Genomic DNA, 20,641 nt, shown 5'->3' on the forward strand with positions numbered 1-20,641 from the left:
TAATTTGCCCTGTCTTGTTCTCCTGCTTCTCAGACAATAACCATCCAAAAAGACTTGTGTAGTGTCTGTCACCCACACTGACAGCGGGGAGTCATAATTTAAAAAGTAGATATGATGTGGGTATTGAGACAGCGTGACCTATGCAATCCGAGCGCCATGGTTTTGGTCATGTTGCTGTTTACCAGCCAGTCAGGACTATCTGCTATCTCAGCTGTTGCGAAGCTGGACTGGCAAACTATCCCTCCCACCCCTCCCTATTTTTTTTTTAAATCAGAGCCATACAATCATGTCAGGCAGCTTCTTGATTTCACTGGGTGATTATTTGTGGTTTATTATTATGTGCGATTCTAAAAAGGAAGGACACGCACATTCCACAGCAAACTTTGGTATGCGAAACAGTGCAAGCCCTATAAAAATATGTAAGGTGTGGTGTCTGGTGACCTTCAGTTGTGGTCATGTCAATTTTTCCTTTTGCGGAAAGGACTTTCCATTCAGTACTTGGCTTTTACGTTTAAAAGACTGTTCTCATTTCCATGGAGTACTCAGATTATTTAACACCTTCGTTTGTACAGAGATTTCTTCACCATAAAAAAATTAGAAAAAAAAGAAGAAAAAAATGTGGGGTAAGTTAAATACAGATCTACAGCTATTGTCCCAATATTCATAGTCTGCCTTTGAATACAAATTTAAGCAATTGTATACCTGAATTGAAGATCAACAAATGCTTTCAAGGTGCTGCGCTAGATCTGGTGTTGGATTAATTGATTTAAATAGGTCGGGGTGCTGAAGATTATTTGTCCGTCATCTTTTTTTGCCACAATTTTGTATGTGCCTCATTGCATTATGTCACTAAATGAGATCGCTTTTGTAGCTGTTTTGACTCTGCTGGTATTAACATGATCAGGTTCACTTTACAGGACAGTGGGAGTATGCTGGCCTACAATAGATAAATAAAAAGGATTATGCGAATAAGATGTTGCAAATTGTTGTCCTGATCGAGATTTTTGTTTGCCATGTACAGGTATGGTAAAATGGGTGCTGGAGCCTAACATGCAAACTCCGCACTTTGAGGTCGATGCGCTAACCACTGGACCACCAGGCCGCCCGGCCAAAATATTTCCTTTACATTTTTAAATTAATTTCAAAGTCTGGATATAATGTCATAAATCCCCTTGCCTGTGACAGGAAGCACTCATTCAATTTAGATGCTGTGCCCTCCTCTTTTTATGTAACACACTTGACTGCATGCAGACGCGCTTGCAGGTAGTTTCCTCTTGTCGGGATCCTCTTCGGTGAAATAGACCTTGTCCTATTTCCTTCATTTCTTATCTGGTTAGTGCTGGCTTTGGGCCTTCTGCAATGCTGATTTGTGACCCTCGCTGTCCAGCGCAGTGAGATGAAACAGGCCTCTGTGTTCCCCCGATAGATCGCTAATTTGTATACAAAACTGACAGATATCCTTGATAAGTGCTAGCAACTGCCACGCATCTCAGGGAGAGAGGGAGGTAAGAAAAACGCTATTTAGTATTAAAAAAAGTAAAATAAAAACCTCAAGCCCCTGCCCCCTCACTTCCAGCTTCTTTCCCACCATTCATTCTGTCTGTTGCTAGGGCAAAAGCAAAGGTTATTTGTCCATTCTGGCCCCCTGCTGTTCTATCCACACTATTTAATTTGTGGCTATAAAAATGCCACCATTAGCGAAGCGTCAAAAGGTTTGTGTGTGCAGTGGAAAACCGGTCTATTGTCCACGATCACTTTGGAATTTATGATCATCTTAACGATGCTACTCTTGAGCCAACGAACCATTGGTTGAAAGTTGCGTGGGAGATTTGTCATCTTTTTTGCTCTTCGTGTTGAGCATCCGAACGTACCTGCTGGGGGGGTTGCCGTCATGCTGACCCAAACCTGCTCTTACACACAAGGAACCGTGACAGAATCGCCAATGTTGGGTTGAAGTTGGATTTTCTTGCTCTTCCCCGAGAATGCAAAGAACTTCTGCAGTATCTAATAAACAACCACTTTGGAGGTCATTCCGATTTCTGGAACAGTGAAGAGGACAAATGCAAGGGAGATCAGTAATTTGGTGTCTGCTGTTGCTGCCTTGGAGGAGGACGCTTACTTTGCATGGCTGATGGGATGTTTCTGCCAAAGAAGCATGAGTGGATGTCTGGGGTTAAAGGGTGACTGTAGTTGAGGGCTCTGAGTTGCGTGCTGTGAAAAGTGCTACTACCTACAAGAACACAGAAACTCTGCTACTTTTACTGATACAGTGTGTGCTTTTAGGATATCAGTGGTTAGAACTGTGATGAACAGATATGCTGAATATACTTGTATATACACGAAAACACACTCAATTCAGAGGAATACATTTAATTACGGTAAGTTTAGGTTAAGTGTTTATACGTGCAGGGGCTCTGTTCGGCATGAGAATTTATGAAAAGGTTGCCATTTCAATGTCATTATCCATACTGCACGACAACATTGCAGTGCAATACATGTATGGACAAAATGTTAAATTCCTGAGGAGGCCATTGTACATGATAACATTATATAACCCTAAATTGTATGAAACAAATGGCAATTATTGGTCATAAAACATATCAAACAAACACCTTGAAATGAGTGCCGCACATGGTTGACTCGTGAGCATGTCTGCGTCACGGAGCACAGGTGTATGGTTTGATTCTGGCTCGGGCCTTCCGGTGTGGAGTGTGCACATTCTCCCCGTACTGTGAGTCCAGGCACTGCGATATGCAATGTACAGTAATCCCTCGTTTATCGCAGTTAATGGGGACCAAAACCACCCGCGATAAACGAATCCGCCAGGTAGCGTCCAATAAACATATACAAGTAAAAAATTACATAGATAGATAGATAGATAGATAGATAGATAGATAGATAGATAGATAGATAGATAGATAGATAGATAGATAGATAGATAGATAGATAGATAGATAGATAGATAGATAGATAGATAGATAGATAGATAGATAGATAGATAGATAGATAGATAGATAGATAGATAGATAGATAGATAGATAGATAGATAGATAGATAGATAGATAGATAGATAGATGGATGGATATAGCGTATCTGCTGACAAGAAGCAAGTGGGGGAAAAAAGACTCGCTAACTTGTACTGAATCACGTTGGAGGGTAATCAATTTAGACAATCTGACACATGCCTAATTGCTTTTGGAAGTATTAAACCGTTCCTATGCAGAATTATTGCACAGAGAGCCGAGTGAGCGAGGCGATGCAGACATTGAGGGAGAGCGGTATAACCACTTGAATGACCTTCACGGCATGAATTTATGAAAAGCATCGATCAGTTAAGCCTGTGATTTCTGCAAGACACGAAGGTCAGCAATTGCCCAGATTCAATTAACCCCATTTCCGTGAAGACTGCTGATAGACTTATTTCTCTTCCCCCCCACACCCACCCATCTAGCTTGATATCAGCTAGTAAAATTTAACCTCTGCATCTCTGCTATTATCACGACATTTATGCCATCAATAAGTCAGGTGTACTCTGGGAAGTTGGGGGATTTTTAGAACCAAGCAGCAGTCGAATATGGTAATCCCTAAATCTTGGAATTGTAGTTTAGCATGTGGCACTTTGACGCGTTAGCACTCTGATGGTGGGTTTTCTGGCCCAGTTCCCCTGCTGCCCCCCCCCCCCCCCTTTTCCTTTCACGCCTGCTGAGGAAACAGCACAGCTGCTGAGAGCTGGGCCCCGGCTGGGCCCTATGACCTCCTTCTTGCTTTTTTGCTCCCTTCCCTGGGCTTCATCCCCCCCCCCCCCCCCCCTCTCCAGCAGTCTCTTTCCTCAGGGAGCTCTTGTGTGGCTCAGAGGAAGCTGAATCATAAAGCACGGCTAATGAATAGAATGGGGAAGGAAAGCTGAAGCCTGCTGACGGCCCTCTGGAGAGGAGGCCAGACCCCTGAAGCCCCAGGCTTAAATAGCAGACGGCCCACAAAAAGGTCAGGCTTCCCGCAGCCAACTCCAAAGACTTTTGGCTCCCAGGCAATGTGGCTTAAATATTCCCCATTAGTGTTTTGAAATGGTTAAATGACTAAGTTTCCTCAAAAAAAAAAGGATATTTTTGTCTCTCTCTTTTTCTCTTTTTTTTGTGTGAATACTGCATCTCAATCTTCCATTTTCCCCAAGCCCCTGTGTTTTTAATGGCAACAAAGACAGTGAGAAGAATTTGTTCTACATTAACCCTGTTCACCACAACCGCAAGCCGCTCTAATTATTGGGTTGTTGAAAAAGTCAACTTGACATACAAGAATGCTTTCCAAAAAGAGCAGCAGGCAAAATGAGACTGGTGTTTTGACATGCCTTTTTAAAAACACTTAAAGAGCTGACCTTGTAATTGTGAAACATACAACTGACTCATGCCGTCCTGGCAGGTTCAAAGCAAAGTCGTAAAGCCAAAGTGGTGGCTGATGATGATGTTTAGAATCCATTTTGAATTCAAAACAAGTAACTGCAAGTTCAACACACAGTAAGGTTAACTTCTCACAGTTATTTGTCATGTCTGCTGTGCTCCCAAGATAGCCGCTGCAGTCAAAACACTTTCAACTGCTCTTGTCAATTATGGCATTCCTGTCTCTTTTTTCCTAACCACACGCCACACTTAGCCTGTCTCTTAGCCAGCTTATTTGTCCGTTTGACAAGCTTAATTCCAATCGGAACCCATGTCTTTCCTGCCAGGGCCCTCTGAGGCCGTGATTCAGAGCTGAAGTTGTGCCACTTTGGTGCTGATGCTCAGCACTGGAGTGTTTAATGTCGTTCAAAGCTAACAAAGAGCTTATGTTGTTACCTGGCACCCTGGTTGCGGAAGAATGAAAGTGGGCAATGTGTAACATTGTTTTCTGCTCCGTGGTCTTGGACTGCGGCGAGAGACGGGATTTACTCTCAATTTTTGGAGATTCTCCTCAAACCATGAACATTTAAATTGTCATTGTTGCCATGTTAGCATGACACTGGAAAAAAAAACGTGCTTTTGTTTCGTTTTCCCTTTTCACGTTTGCATTAAATTTGGCTTTTTGACTAATTATGGCAGGAATTTTAACAAGAAACTGTGTGGTCTCCCTCTGTCAACGTTTCCCGTCAGATGGAGCAAAACAAAGTGTTGCTTTCACACAGCTTTATTTTGGGTACTTTTGTGGTTAGCACTGAGACAAAACACATACAGAGACAAACATTGTGGAGAAGCGCAACACAAGTGTAGGAGAAATCGGGAATTGTTGGAGAGAAGAGGATCCCCTCAAAACACTTGTGAAAAGCTAACAGGGATGCCAAGGACAGCCATCTGTGTTTACAAAATTATTTGCTTCCCCTCTCTGTGCCTGTCCCTCTAGTACTCTGATTCACTGTTCATTTATTACATATGTTCCCTTTGTACTATGCAAAATACAAGCACAGCAGTTGAGGACACTTGCAACTGATGAGTGGACCATATGCTCCCTTTTACATATGCAGCCTTTTACATTTCTGCAGCCCTCATGAGAGGAGTTAAAAGTGTGGAAACGTGGATTTAAAACAAAGCCAACAAATATGCTGAACACTTTAGCCAAATTAATTGTTTGACTACTATTGGTTGAAATGGCGCGGCGGATCGGCTTTCGAGGCACGGGACCTTTTATGAAACGATGCTGTGCATTGTCGTCATGAAAGGAAAAATGCTTTCACTATTCAGTCAGAGTCAGATGATTTCAGTATTTTTGACACCACGTGCATTTGACTGACTAAAGTTATGTTAACAGGTTCCCTGATCAGATGAAGTCTGGGATTTTGCGTTTGCTATTGGATTGCATGATCCTTGAATTGAATGCTGCATAGACGGCGAGCGCGTTTGCAGAAAGAAAGATTTTTGAGCATCTTCCTGCATTTACACGAAGATGATGCAGAACAGCCGCCTTTCGCCGTCGATGGTGTTACTTATTTTTCAGGTGGCTCAACAGTGCCACCTAATGTTTCTTCACTAAAAGCAAGTCAGGGATCATCAGGTACACAGGGAGTGTTCTTTGGTAAATTCAGAGCACTTCAACCATATTTGTGACTGAATAAACCTCAAGATTAGGGTTTTGATGAATAACATAATTATCTAAGAGAAGATTGACTGAAGTTTGCCACTGATTCAGCTGAATAAACTAATCTGCTAAAGCACTGCCTCTTTGTCTTGCAGGTGTCTGACGTAGGATCACAGAAGCTCCTTTCTCCCACCACACCCAAAGGTAAGAGGCCACTTCTTTGTCTGTTCTCCCTACAGGGTTTACGTCACATTCTAAATCATGTAAATCCTACTCCCCTACGGAATCACGCAGCTAACATTCAGATTTCAATCCGAGCAGACATAAACAGAACTGAGCGCATGCAAATGTGTGCGTCTTTTGCCAGGGTGAGAAGTGGTGTTTCCTTGCTGACACTGCCAGAGGCTTAGCCCTCTTACATATTGGTTCATTAGAGGGGATTTAGAGCCTCTCTGCCACATGCTCCCTCAAATGGGAGCTTCCCCTCAGGCAATACAAGCTCTCCGACAGCAGGCCTGAGCCATAATGGATGCCAAAGGAAAAGAGAGAGCTCTTTGTCAGACGCTTGGTCGGAGTGTATTTGCCAACATACGTTGTGCTGTTGCAGCGTGAGACATACAAAAATCATTTACAAGCATCAAGTTTGAATGAGGGGTTGTTAAATTGTCAAGTTGGAGATGAGGGGAGGTCGAGGAAGGCGAGATAAGATCAGACTTCTGCCGCGTGGCCACATGTAACATGGTTGCACTTTAGTGTATATTTTCTGCTGAGAATTGCACGCACACATACAAACACAAAACCATTGTCTTTCACACACACTCTGCCATTGTCAGCCTGAAAAAGAAGAAATCCTTGGTTTTCGTGAATGTGCACAAAAGGTTGGATTAAGAACACTAACATTATGTCTTTACTATCCAATCAGTCGCTTGCGATTGACTTTCACATCAACATGTTTGGATGTGGAGCAAGTGATTAGAAACAGTGGTCCGAAAGGATGAGGTTGGAAAGTAACTGGCTTTCTGATCAGTACATTTGATGACTAGGAACACATTTTCATAACCTATCAAGACAGTATCTGCTTCTAATGTTATTGTTCCTAGCTGTAAATGGCCATATTTGTTTTTGGCCTTGGAATTGTTTTTCATGTGCATGTTACACAGAGCAACCCGCATGCTATTTTCCTCTTGTTTAAAATGCCGTGTATGTGTCCCCTTACTGGCTTTAAACACAGTCCTTTGGGTCCACTGAAACTCATGTTTTCTTCTGGTTGGTAGACACTCGGGCAGATGCACACAAACACGGCATAGAGTACATGCATTTTTAATGCTATGATGTTTATCTAACAGTTTCCAAGGTAATGATTTACCCTCCTTTGCTTGCTTCTCACAGTTGTACTCCTTTGTGAACTTTATTTGGGTTCCCAGCGGTATGTGCAAACACGAAATGTTCACAAGTAAACAGTCTGCTTGGGTAATGAGACAGTTCAAGTTGAATAGAAGAGCGCAAGACCAACATTGTCATCAGTGGCTGTAAAACACTGTAATGATGTTCACAGATCCTGGTTTGGGGGGAAAACCCAGACATTGTCGCCTTCTGTCTGTCCAACAGTATTTACCTTTTTTAAACAGTATTTATTTATTTAGTATTTATTTATTTCTGCTATTTCCATTTCAGGAAGATGGTATATTTAAGTAAAAGAACATATAGGGTGACACTTATTGCATCGCCTGTTAGAGTTGACTGTTTTCAACAGCTTCAAGGTGAATGAGAAGCTAAATGTGCTTGAGAGCAAGATGAGAGCTCCCCTGCAGCAGACACATATGCACTTCACTTTAAGGCCAAACATTTCACAAGGCTGCGCCTCTGGAACTGATGGGAAGTTATCACCTACCTTACAGTGGCCAAAAATGTGCAAGACATTTTTTGTGTCTGTATTGAATTTGTATGCGCTTTGGCGCTTGAAATTAAAAGAGGAGCAGAGTTAAAGCATTTATTCAAGAGCACCAAACTGATTCACATTAAAGGAGAACATCAGCAATAATGTTATTGCTAGCGTGTAAGTGTGATTGTACGTTACATAGATTATACCGCACGGTCACAACAACAGTAAAAGCGAGGGCATCTTGGGATAGCGAGGAAGAAAGATTGGTCGAAAACTTATCTCTGAAGTGGATTTGTGCCCTTGTAATCCTGATTAATTTTGACCCGTTGTGCTCATTTTAAACAGAGCATTACAGTAAGCGTGAACACAGCAAGCTCCGGAGTGAAACCAGGAGCTTAGCGGCTTTGGGAGGCTTAACTGCAGATGGCATTTTAAGCCGGACTTAATAAATTGTTTCCATTAAACTTACCGGCCCACACATACTGGATTAGGAGAATGGAACAAAGGCGAGAGAGGCGAGGGAAATGCACACAAATGCCATCATGCACAATCTGACTCTCTTCCAGAGGCCACGTGACAGTTGAAAACTGGGTAACTGCTGTGTACGAGTACTCATTTTAGATCTCACGTTTTGTCAGTGACGACAGATGCCCTTTTGCTAAACTGACCAAACAAACCAAAAACTTCCAGAAAGCTTCCAACATGGCAGTGCTTGCGTGTGCGGGTGTGTGTGTGTGTGTATGTGTGTGTGTGTGTGTGTGTGTGTGTGTGTGTGTGTGTGTGTGTGTGTGTGTGTGTGTGTGTGTGTGTGTGTGTGTGCGTGCGTGTGCGTGTGTGTGTGTGTGTGTGTGTGTGTAAAATGAAATACAATTTTCACCGTCTGGATTGTGAATGGCAGAGAAGGGGGAGTGGATAGTCGAAAGGGAGCAGCAAGGTCAGGTGCAAAGGGATTGAGGGCAATTCAGGCATATTGAAGTGGATGAGAGAGCAGGTTTGTATTCGTTGGGGCAGCTCTCCCCGTGTAATGTATCACTAACCTCGGCGATCATGGTTCACCTTTTGCAGCCTCTCATTTATTAAAGACTGAATGGAGGCTGATCTTTTGACCAACTAGTCAGTTTTTATTTTGCCAGCATACAGTTAGAATAGAGCGGAGGTCGATGGAAAGTGAATGATGGGGAAGATTACTTCAGAGTAAACATGTTGGCAAAAAGCAAAACCAGCAAAGTGGTTTAACACAGACCCATTCTGCTGCTGACTGAGAACTGACAAGAAATTATCAGTAATTTTAGCTCCAAAGAAGGGACTCTATCGCAGGGGTCTCAATGATCAGGATCATTGTCAGGCTCCTGCAGAGCTTACTGCTGAGATGATCATTTGAATTAGGTGCGTTGCAATAGGCAGAGATGGAAAACATGCAGGAAAGCGACCCCACTGGCCCAACGTTTGAGACCCTTGCTCTATACAGTGGAACCTCTCGTTATGGATTTAATTGGTTCCGTGAGCTCTTTTGTAACTTGAAATGATCATAAATCGAGGTAATATTTTCAATTGAAATAAATAGAAATGCAATTAATCCATTGCAGCCACAAAAGAAAATTTTGGTTTGTTCTTTTACCAGTTTGTGGTAAAAATAAATAAATAAATAAATAAAAAAGAAATATAATACAATGTCAAAACAAGTGGAAATACACATACACACAATAAAGAATTAAAACACTTTTTTTTAAAACGTGATATTTATTGCTCATTAACTTTACCAGAGGTGGAGGAAACGGGGTAGAGGATTGCAGCTCCTAATTGAAGAAGCCTTCTTCCATAAATGTGGATAAAATCTGATTCAAGTAGTTCTTATTATCTCTGTTTCTTTTCAAATTCATGAGCTCATTTTTGCATACCGATTCAGGAAAACTTGTCTCTTTCTGTTCAAAATCATTAAGTGGGATATCACATTGTGAAAAGATTAATTTGATACAAATGTCTTTTGATCTTTTTTTTTTATTGCCTCGCTCATGCTATCACCAGCGAGTGCTTTCTCATTTGTCTGTGAAAGCGCTCTACAAATAAAGATATATTGTATTGCATACAAATCAAAACAACACATGCGTATCCCGGTTCCAAGTGCACCACATACCAGAGTGGCTTTGGAAAGCCACTGGACATTAGGTCGAGCCACAACAGCTTAAAGGTCTAGAACTGTCCTTCAGAAAAATTGTATCGCAGTAAAGGGCTGCCGGTTTTACTGCAGATCCTCCTTGAAAAGGTTTTATTTGACACATTAACAATAATGTCTAACTGACCTCCTCAAGTGGACTCAACACTTGAACAGCTGCATTTTGCCAAAACGCACTTTAAATCTCCCCCATTGCATTTGGAAAAATGCGGCATGGTCCGATTAAAACAGGGTTGAACATTTTGGCCATAATACCAAAATTATTTTGTGTGGCACAAACACAACACTGCTCATCACCAAAAGAACAATTCTCAATTCAAGCACATCCCTGGTTACAAGAGGGTTTGCACACTTGCACAACCATCTTCCCAGAAGAGATGCGCTAACTTGTGTTCATTTTGAAATCCTGCCTCCCTGAAAGAGGTAGCGAGGCTAACTCTCTTAACTGGACCAAAAAAAAAAGAATTAGAAAAATGACATCATGCATAATACATGTTCTGCTGTATTAATTGTTTCTCCAAAACATAATAATTTAGGAAGGCTAATATGGAACTGATGCTGTCGTTATTGATAGCATTATGCACATTGTGCACCCATCCCTGTCGAGGGTATCAAAATTAATAGTTGGATTCATGGCACAGATAAAACATTAAAAAATTCACATTGAATTCTTAATGACCAAAAAAGAATGATTAATTAAAGAAAGACGCCCAAATGTATTTGTCTCCAATTGCGATAAGTTGAGTGGCAGAAGGTCAAAGGACCCGAAACCAGTAATCTGTGTCTCAGCTCTACATAAGAGGACGCTCTTTTCAAAAACAAACTGGAATTTTTTTCAAACAAAGCACTTTTATATTGGCTTCGGAAGTTCTTGTTGTCAAGCTTTCCCTGTGTGCAATGTGTTGGCCCATTCTCAAGGGTCTGCCTTGTGCACGGACCTAATGTGCATGAATTATTAACTTAAACCCCGCTCAGTGTTCTAATAATGGATTGAGCCATGACTTCAGTCAGGTCAGTCTATTTCAGTGTCTGTTTGGTGTTACATGTCAGGATACTTGACACCTGTCACTTAGTCCTATCAGTCCCGGTCATCCATTGCAGGAAGCCGGTGGACTGCGATCAGCCATTGTGACTGAGAGAGGGGGTGACAAAACGAGAAATGATTCGGCTTCTTTAGGTGGCGCTGCGTTTCTCGACTGAAAATGGATCCACATTTAGCTGTGGGGAAGACGCATTTACACAATCACAATTAGGCCATGAACATCTTTTAGGTTAACTTGTAGTGCTTGTGACATGTGTGAGGGGGCTCATTGAGCCGCTTTGCTACAAATCAAATGAATCAATAAGAGTTTTGAAATTGTGTAATCGTTTACAGACTGTGTTTGACTTAAAACAGTCCAAATCGTTTCAAATTTCAACCTCTATTTCCGCTTTCTCTTGTCCTCCAGATTATCTTTGTGTTTAATCAAAAATAAGACATTTGTTAGGGAAATAGAGGTACCACTTTGTTTTTTCAGACCAATACCACAAATACGTTTGATTCATAAAAATGCATTTTATACCAATGACAGATCAATAAAGAAAAACTATTCATTTTGCTATGACAAAAGGCAGACCAGTAAATCTTATCCATACAAAAAAAAATGCAGACGTAGCAGCTTCAAATATTTTCATAACATAAATGCACAATCCTGTGGGATAGTTGGCAGTTCATGCATGAAGATTTGCAAAAATGGCAACTTTGAAAGTTGTTATTTGTAATATGTGTTTAGTTTTTTTAAAATGTGAACAATGTGTTTGTTTTTTGTTTTTGTTTTTGTTTTTTCGTTGCTACAAGTTTTGAAATTTGATTCAAATACTTTGGACACACTATCAGTGGCAAAACTACAGTAAGAATTCATATTGTGAATTAGTCTGTGTTCCAAAACCTAATAGAGGGCATCTTCTGTGCCATTGTTTTTACAAAATGCCCATCTTTGTATTTGCAGTAACATTTCCGTGCTGCTTAAATCCATTCATCAACAGACGTTGGAGTTAGTTCCACACCATTGTGACTGAGGAAAGAAAGGACTTCCTGTAAACAAGGAAGTGCCCGTCTGCTAAAATGAACTGAACACTGCTTCTTTTGGTGAATAAATCGGAGAATTGAGAAAGGATATCTCTCTCCACATCACCTGTCTCATCTTAATCCTCCTTCAGTTGTGGCTCAGCCAACTGCAGCGGGAAAGCGTTTTCATTGTTTACTTGAAAGAATACATGGCCAGTGTCTTATCACTGCTGTCGGGCCTGAAATGTAAAGTGCCGACTGTGATCACTTAGTGTTTTTTCATGCTTCTCCCACTCCAGGCTTTTTTTTTCCTTGCTCCACGCATTGTCGTCGTGAGTTGTGCGCACATTTTCAGATCATCTCTGGTAAGATGTACAGAGCCAATGTTGTTTGGAGATGAAGCTGTAACACCCATTTATATAGACAGATGGTAGGCGATTGTTGCCAAACACAGCACTTGGGTAATTTTGAATCATTGGTAAGGGGCCAGGCGTCAGCCAAGACATTCTTATGATGATGTGAACGTGTTGGGAAGCTATTCCCAAAGTTTAAGATGAGAAAAGCATTACCTCGAACAGAGAGAGTATACATTTCTTGAGATGTCATGATACACCCATACATTAGAAGCAATTGACAAAGAGGATACGGGTGGGAGGAACGGAGTGCAATCAGATCCAAAATCAAACAGACCTACCACCAACCTGTCCAGAGCATACTTTCCAAGTCTCTCCAGGTGGGTGGTTGTTGTCGACTGTTTGTTTAGTATTCCCTAGCGTCATACCTTTCCAGTTGTAACATATTAACATTCATGTTTCTCTCAGTGGCTTATCAGAGCCACTCAGTCTGGAAGCAATACCGCAGGCTTGGACTACAACTTTCTACTCGGGGCGGGGAGGCTTCGGAGGGAAGGTTTACTTTTGGCTAGCCCGCTAAAAGGCCTGAAGTTAACTGACGGAGAAAGTAGTCAGGCCACATGCTCCGCAGTGAAAGAGCTTATGTTTAGTCCAGGATTTCACTTGGCAAATGCATAATTCATCATCTTTGTGTTTGTTAAGTATGTTAGGTGGTAATTTGCTCAGACACAGGGGCCTCCATTTTGGCCATTTCAGGGAAGACCTAAAAAAAAAAGCATGTACCGTGTGGTCTCCTCCAGTAATCAAACAGTCATCTGCTTGACTGTTGTTTTTGGCTACCGTTAAATTCCCCGCTCTGGGCCTTGGTGGAGGGGGCCCTTATGGCCTCTGACTAACTGTAATGCCCCATTCAACAGAGCATTGGGTCAAACCTTCATGGGTGTTGGATTTGTGCTGCAAGAGTGTGATTATAAGGTTGTTTGCTTTGGCAAGCAAAGAGGCATCATGAAGTCAGCAGCAGGGCGTTATCTCAAATGGGTCTCTCTCTCTCTCTCTCTTACTTTTTGTGTGTGGTTGCGTCAGTTCCTCATGCAAGTGTATTATTTAGTAAAGATGACTCTTTGAGGGAACTGTTTGGTGAACAATCTCGAAATGCACTGGATGAGTACATTGGATATCGAAAGCCGGGGTCTCTCACCCAACATCGTGACCGCTAACCTTGCAAATGTTCTCAAGTAGTTGAGTAGGCACCTCAAATTTTATACATCATCTTCCCAGAAAAATGAAAGCAATTGTAGCTGCAAAGGGGTGCCGATGCCATAGCATGTTTAATTTTTACGAGCTTTTATTTATTGCCAGGGGTACCATAGAACCCATATGATTTTCCAAAACGCACTTAAACTATCACACCCCACATGATATGGATGATGACCCCTCAGCAAGTGCCAAAGAGCCAAAGGTTCCTGACCAGCTGTATCGCATCATTTGCTGGCAGGTTGGTCTATTGCCGACCTAATCCTGGCAGCAGATGCCACTCGAGTCTCAGAAGTGGCGTGTTGTTTTTCATAGAAAATGGGCCACATGGGTCTCGGTATTTTATGGTGCTTAAAACAAACTCTCAAGTGTGACACTCCCAACACGTACCTTCACAACAATCTAAGAGCTGGCAGCAAAAGAGAGAATGGAGGATTTGACAAGAGTTTACAAGGTTTGATGTGGTGTGGCATCTCCGCTTTGGCACAGATTCATGAAGTGAGTCACACACTCTAGGGTTTAATTTGGATCCCTCTAATGCTTTCAGTTGTTGTTTTTTCTTCTGTTGTTTGAAATATGTCAGGCGTATTTGTTTTGTCTTGTTTTTGTTTTGGCACCACTTTGGATAGTTTGACATTTGTCAGAAACATCTTGTGTGTCTGTTTTTTTCCCACCCATTGTGAAGTTGCATCTTGCAGTGAAATGTGTTCTTCCGTTTCATTTTGCACCCTGTGCCCTTTAACCATACTCTCACAGGCACGCGCACACACACACACACACACACACACACACACACACACACACACACACACACACACACATACACACACACACACACACACACAGACACACACACACACACACACACACACACACACATATTTACCAACTTCTGCATATCGAAATGCCTCCACATAAATCAATTCTTCACTGACTATCATACCTGGAACTGCACAGTGACATGTGGTGCCCTTGAAATCATTCAGACTGATTTGACTTGGTCTGCAGATTAGAAATTTAGAATTTGGTTCTTGTCTCTGTCCATTTACCTGACAGGACCCTCTGCCCCGCCCTCCCTCCCCTTTGCTCAATTAATTTATCTCTCTGTAGCTCTTTATCCTATGTAGTCTCACTGTCATTCTCTGTTTTGCTGATCCTGAATGATGAATCTGCGTTAAACGCGACATTGACGTATGATGTCAGGCGGTTTTGCACAGCAGTTTGTGAGTTAAAATTCATATTTTGCGCCTCAATCAAACACGTTGAAACGCTAAACTGCAAATGAGCGGTTTATGTGGGAAAACGAAGAGATCCCAAATGTTAAAGAAATTACTTAATGCTAACCCATACGCCGTAAAACGTTCCGATTCTTCCGAATACTGTAATTAAAAAAAAAAAAAAAGTCAAAATCGGTGTGGCTGCTTTAGATCACGCGCTCCGTTCCCACTGTGTGGGACTGTGGTAGGCGGGTAGCGCAGCAGCTCCGGTCGGTTCCTCATTACCGGTTAAGACGTTCCCACTCGTCGTGAGCCTGTCTTTGCGCCCAATGCATATTCCCGCACATATTCCCGCAACATACATATGAAGTATCTATTGTCAACGTGTTGTGCAATTCACATTAGTCATCGCGGCTCCGAGCTGCCTTCTGCACTAATGCGCAAGCTACAAGCTTGCGACGTCACTGGTTCAGCGCAGTGTCGTCGCTAGTTACCATCCCTTGCCGCTTTAGTTAATTTTGATCAGTTAATATTAGCTGCCATCCAACTTAACCTACAAATATTTACCATCCAATATTTTTTTATTTTGTTTCTCAACAATTAAAAATTTTGAATTTGAAAAGTATATCTAGTTGGTTCCAATTATTTAAAAAAGCTGCACTGCCAAGAGACACAATATTAAATGAAATGTTGAAAATACAGTTTTAAATGAAGGTCAGTGTTTTTGATCATGTTTAGGCGAGCAAAGGTTTTAAAGGTGCCGACGGCCTGCCACTGCATTAATGCCAATGTGTTTCAACTGGTCACTGTGTTCCATTGTGGGAACCGTATACATCCAAAATCTAAGTGTGCCAAATTTAATTGACACAGGGTTATGTTCAAAGAGAAGTAAAAAGTAGAAACACGTTAATTGTGATTTGAAATACATGCTCAGTCAGTGATCTAAAACCTAGTTGTATGCAAAATGTTTCTTGGCATTTAAAAAAAAAAGTTCATCGTCGCCCAACTTAATCATCGAGTATGTTTTTTAAGATTGATGCTGTGATTGCATGGGCTGGCTTGTATTTGTTCAGCCTTATCCATTGACATTCCTCTGGCATTTGGAATGGTGCATTGCAACCACACACTTGTATTAAATGGCTTCTAAGTATGATCAACAGATTGCTAGAATGTGTGGCATTGAACAATGAACGAGGAAGAACCGTGGCTTAGGATTGATGTTCTTTCTTTGTAGTTGGTGGGTGTTTTTGAGATATATTATCAACTTTAAAAAACACTCATGATTATTTTAGTAACTTCAGCATTTGTGGCTTTCAAATTCTATCATTGGACACTTAACATGGCTGCTCTGCATTTACTAAATGTGAGTAAGCCTAAGCATAGTTTGTGATACTTAACACTTACGTCTAAGTAAAGGTGTTTGTCCAACCTCACTCTCCCTCTTGGCACTAAATTGCAGTGGCTGCTTATGTCAAAACAAGGAGGTATAGCGAATCGTTAGGAGCTGTCAGCTTCCAATTGTTGCTTTGCTTTCAGACTATGGAGTGAAAATGGAGACGTAGGAGGAGGAAAATAAACACATGCGGGCTCTTTCAGCCCACTGTCATGCCACTTAGGATTTGTTGACGGATTTTCACGCAGCCATTTCCTTTTCATTGATAAGTAATCAGCGCAGCACTGAAAGATAATATTATATCCATTTAGTGGCATGCGGGCTTTATACCTGTTCATACATGAAGGGAGGCTAAAAAGCAACACTTGTGTTTATATAGCTGAGCACTCATACCCTCCATCATTGCTTGGACATGTCGACAAACGCTCCCTTTTCTCTACCCCTTACGTGTCATTCTTTCCTCTTAATCCTGTCTTGCCCACCTTTTTTCTCTTGCATTCTTCATGGATTCTGAGCCAGCTGGTGGGCTAATAGTGGATGCTTTCCTGTGGAGGACCAAAGTGATCCAGCTAAGGCGTTACAAAAGCTTAAGTAAAGCTGACATGCTGTTGAAGAACTACAGCCCACACGAAGCTCAGGAACAGCCTGTGGAGAGATTCAGAATTTTTTTTTTAATGAATGGGAGACACAGGGAGGCTGCCGCTGTCCTCCCACCGGTGTCCCGTGATATAGCAGGCAATAGTTAAATCCTTTATTAGAAGCGGCACGCGCTGTCTCCGGTCACCTTCATAATTGTCCATTGCCGTAATCAATTGAGACAGCTGTCGTTGTGGTGTTCAAGTCTATTGGGCAGATGTGTCCTGCTAATTAATGAAATAATAAGCCAATGTTGGTTGTTCATCTGTGTGTGTCCTGTGATTGGCTGGCAACCTGTTCAGGGTGTACCCCAGCTACTGCCGGAAGACAGCAGGGAATGGCTCCAGCAAGCCCCGCGACCACTGTGACAATAAGCGGATCAGAAAATGGATGGATGGATAAGCCAGTGTTTGCAGCATTGAACAAATAACTCCTGAAAACTCCCCTTCCTTTCAAACTAAATTCATCTCCACGGTTCCACGGGTTTCAAGCTCTCTCTGGCCACTGGCAGTCTGCCCACAGTGGCCTCTAGGTAAGAGGGGTGACAGGGGTCAGTGACAGTCAATAGGGTCGGATTCCAAGCTGGCAGGGTGGGCCTTGTTGAAGAATCATTAGACTTGGCTTTTCTGTTAAAAGTTCCAGGATGTCCCCTATATTATTTCGGAGATCTTAGTGCCACTGACCTTAGACGACCTGACGATGTTCAGAGGAAGCTCAGACTGAAGGTGATGCCCCTGGGAACACATGAGCTTTGAGAGAAACTGTCCTTTTGTTTGCGTGTGTGGGGCGGGGCTAAGGGATGAGCGGGCAAGTGTAGGGAGTGTGAAGGTTTATTAATTGCCTGTCTGTGACACTTCATAGCAAGGGTTAATGAAGGTTTAACTTTGCTTTTATGTGTGACATAAAAAGATTTGGACAGTTAACATCTACACCCTTCTTGTCTGTCTGAGAGGTGGATGATGTCTGTGTTGGGCACCATATGGCCACAGTTAGAATTGGGATCTGATATGAGCCTGAAAAGTGGATTCAGCCCAGCTTGAGCTGCTAGCTCTTTAAAATGAACATTGGATTCTCAATTTATGCCTGGGCTTTGACTGTAAATGTGTTACAGCTTAACACCCATCCCCATTCTGCTGCCATACACTCCTTTTGTCAGTTGCTGGGGAATAATTAAAATGTGCCTGCTGTCCTTTCTCTTTAGCTGTCTTGGCCTCATTTCTCCTTGTCCACTGTCCTATGAACGTAATTTGCACCCAAAAAAAAAAAAACTGACAAAAAACATTTGCTCAGCACAACTTGTTATCAGCTTGGTGATGCTTTAGGAAGATTAAATAGTGTGAAGGAAAGCAGGCCGTTACACATATAGCTAATGATATTAATATTAGCGGTATGGCCAATCAATGTTGATCAGCCACTCTGTTTGTGTTATGCCAAATAATTTGGTTGAAATCACCCGTGTCTTTCGAATGTCTTTTCGCAGAAGTGTTGATTAGGAAGTTTGCTGGCTTCTTATAGTAGCTGAGCTCTGTGCCGTTTGCTTGCCAAGAGAGAAGCGGGAACCAAATCATTGAGCGCTCATCCATCAAGCAGCGGCAAAATATTCTGCCAACCAGAGCCGGCAGGGTAGGGATCAAGGCAGCGTGAGTTCTTGCATGCTATTCAGCAACAACTTTTAGCCGATATCCCACTGTATTTAAATATCTGTCCGCTGGTGGCCTCGTTTCATCACTGCTGCCATGAATGAAGTCAACCACCATGTTTGCCTACTAAATGAGAACAAGTTAAGTTTCTCCTGACACTCCGTGTTCTCACACACCCTTTCAAAAGGAATCATTTCCATACGGCTGTATCTAAGCGGAGGCCAGAGGAGAGGGGGGGTATTTGCATCTACCTGTAGGTTGTTTACCTGTCTTTTGTATGAAATGGCATCGTGTCAACAGTGGGCAAGTAATTTATTAAACACTTATTGCATGCACAGCTTTGTAAAAAATTAGTTCGAAGATATCTAAGTATTCTCCAAAGATTAGGACTTCATTCGTGAGGTAATTAATTGGTAATTAGAAATTGCTTTAGAAACAATGGATTTCAAAGACAACCGTTTTTGGTATTAAAACAAAACACAGAACATGTCAGGACACCTTTAAATGAATCTATTCTTGATGATGGCTACGAGCCTGGCGGAATCTAACTCTGGGCTAGGACGTTCTCACTTTATCCCTATTGAAAATATGCTTAGCAATGACAACGATGGACTGGATTTGTGCAAGCTCTCCATGTGTACCACAGGGCTAAGAGGGGGTCACAAGTGAAGGGTGAGGAAGGCTAGAACAACTGCGAAGTAACACTGGGTTCACATCTCCCGCTGGACACATTAGTCATTTCTAGGAAAGCTCAATGGTCTGTTGCCCGTGTGCTTCTTTAGTTTGTCCCCCTAATCTTCCCAGCCGTGCATCTCCATATGATATGCCCTTACAAAAAATGAAATAAAAAGGGCACGTGCACATGCAAAGACCCAATTCCCAAGCGCACAGCCTTGACAAAAACTATGAAAAAGATCAATAATGGGATGAGACGTCATCTGGTGAGCAGGCTTGCAACCTCCCCCAAGGGACCGTTGCTACTCCCCTCAGTGCACGAGCCCAACTCACAGAAGGGGTTCAGGTGACTGTGGCGGAGAGAGACCAGTCATACGCACTGTTGCCAGCTGCTCGGGTTTACAGAAAAAGGCTTCAAACACATTTATTCGCCGTTTGAATTGTACAACTGCAATGTGCTTGTTTTTTTACTCAGTATGTGATCGCAGGGAAAGTGCATTTTATGTCCAGAACAATGCTAAATTTGGCACTTATATGAAATGCTATGAGGGCGACTTGACAGTTGGTTTAGCAGTGAGGAGTTAATCAGAATATGTTACAATTACTGTGTTCCAAAATTCTCCTGAGATTGGAAGGTTTCAGAGATGTACTCCTGTTCACCATATTGTAAATGCTGGCTGCTATTTACAGTTCTCATGTAGCTTACTATTTCACTTTATGTACCATATTCAATGTAGCTACACAAATGGCTTAAAAAGCCATTACTGTATTTTCCACACTAAAAGGCGCACCTAAAAGCCTTCCACTTTCTTAAAAGCTGACAGCCCGCCTTAAAATTCTTTTGTATGGTCATTACGGTAATACAGTATGTCAACCCCAAAATGGCTCCTTGATAGAGAAGTGCTTAAAACTCAGAGGTCAAACTTTAGGCGATCAGTTTCGCAGTGGAACACGGAAATAGAGTTCAACCTTAATGAGTCAATGTTATAACTTGCTGTTGGTTAAGTGAACTGTGTCACTGCTTTATTAAATAGGTTTTACTGACATCTGATCGCCGCTATATAAATCAGGGTGTAGTGTAGTGTTCTGTTGGCAGATAATCCTTACTTCTCTCAGGACAAAACATCATTTTATCCATCTTTTTTTCCCCCTGAAAACAAAACATTGCAATAAACCAACCCCATGTCTTTGGTCTCTTCACATTTACACAACATTTAAAGGTGTTTGCATGTGTAGATATGGAAAGGCATTCTGTACGGGCATCATGTTCCACTGCAACCCCATTTTTTTGTATGTACCGTATTTTCACGACTATACGGCGCCATTAAA

General features: G+C 42.0%; 1 protein-coding gene across 10 annotated transcripts in view; it reads left to right on the plus strand.

Annotated features, from left to right (window-relative positions):
* Positions 1 to 20,641, plus strand: part of fbrsl1 (fibrosin-like 1) — a 362,003-nt gene that overhangs the window by 321,254 nt on the left and 20,108 nt on the right. For all 10 annotated transcript variants that reach the window (XM_052066950.1, XM_052066943.1, XM_052066945.1 and 7 more), the window contains one exon: positions 6,198 to 6,246. In XM_052066950.1, the coding sequence (XP_051922910.1) occupies positions 6,198 to 6,246 (49 nt within the window). The remainder of the gene's footprint in view (positions 1 to 6,197; positions 6,247 to 20,641) is intronic.

The sequence above is a fragment of the Hippocampus zosterae genome, chromosome 6 (genome assembly GCF_025434085.1).
Source record: "Hippocampus zosterae strain Florida chromosome 6, ASM2543408v3, whole genome shotgun sequence".
Lineage (NCBI taxonomy): Eukaryota > Metazoa > Chordata > Actinopteri > Syngnathiformes > Syngnathidae > Hippocampus > Hippocampus zosterae.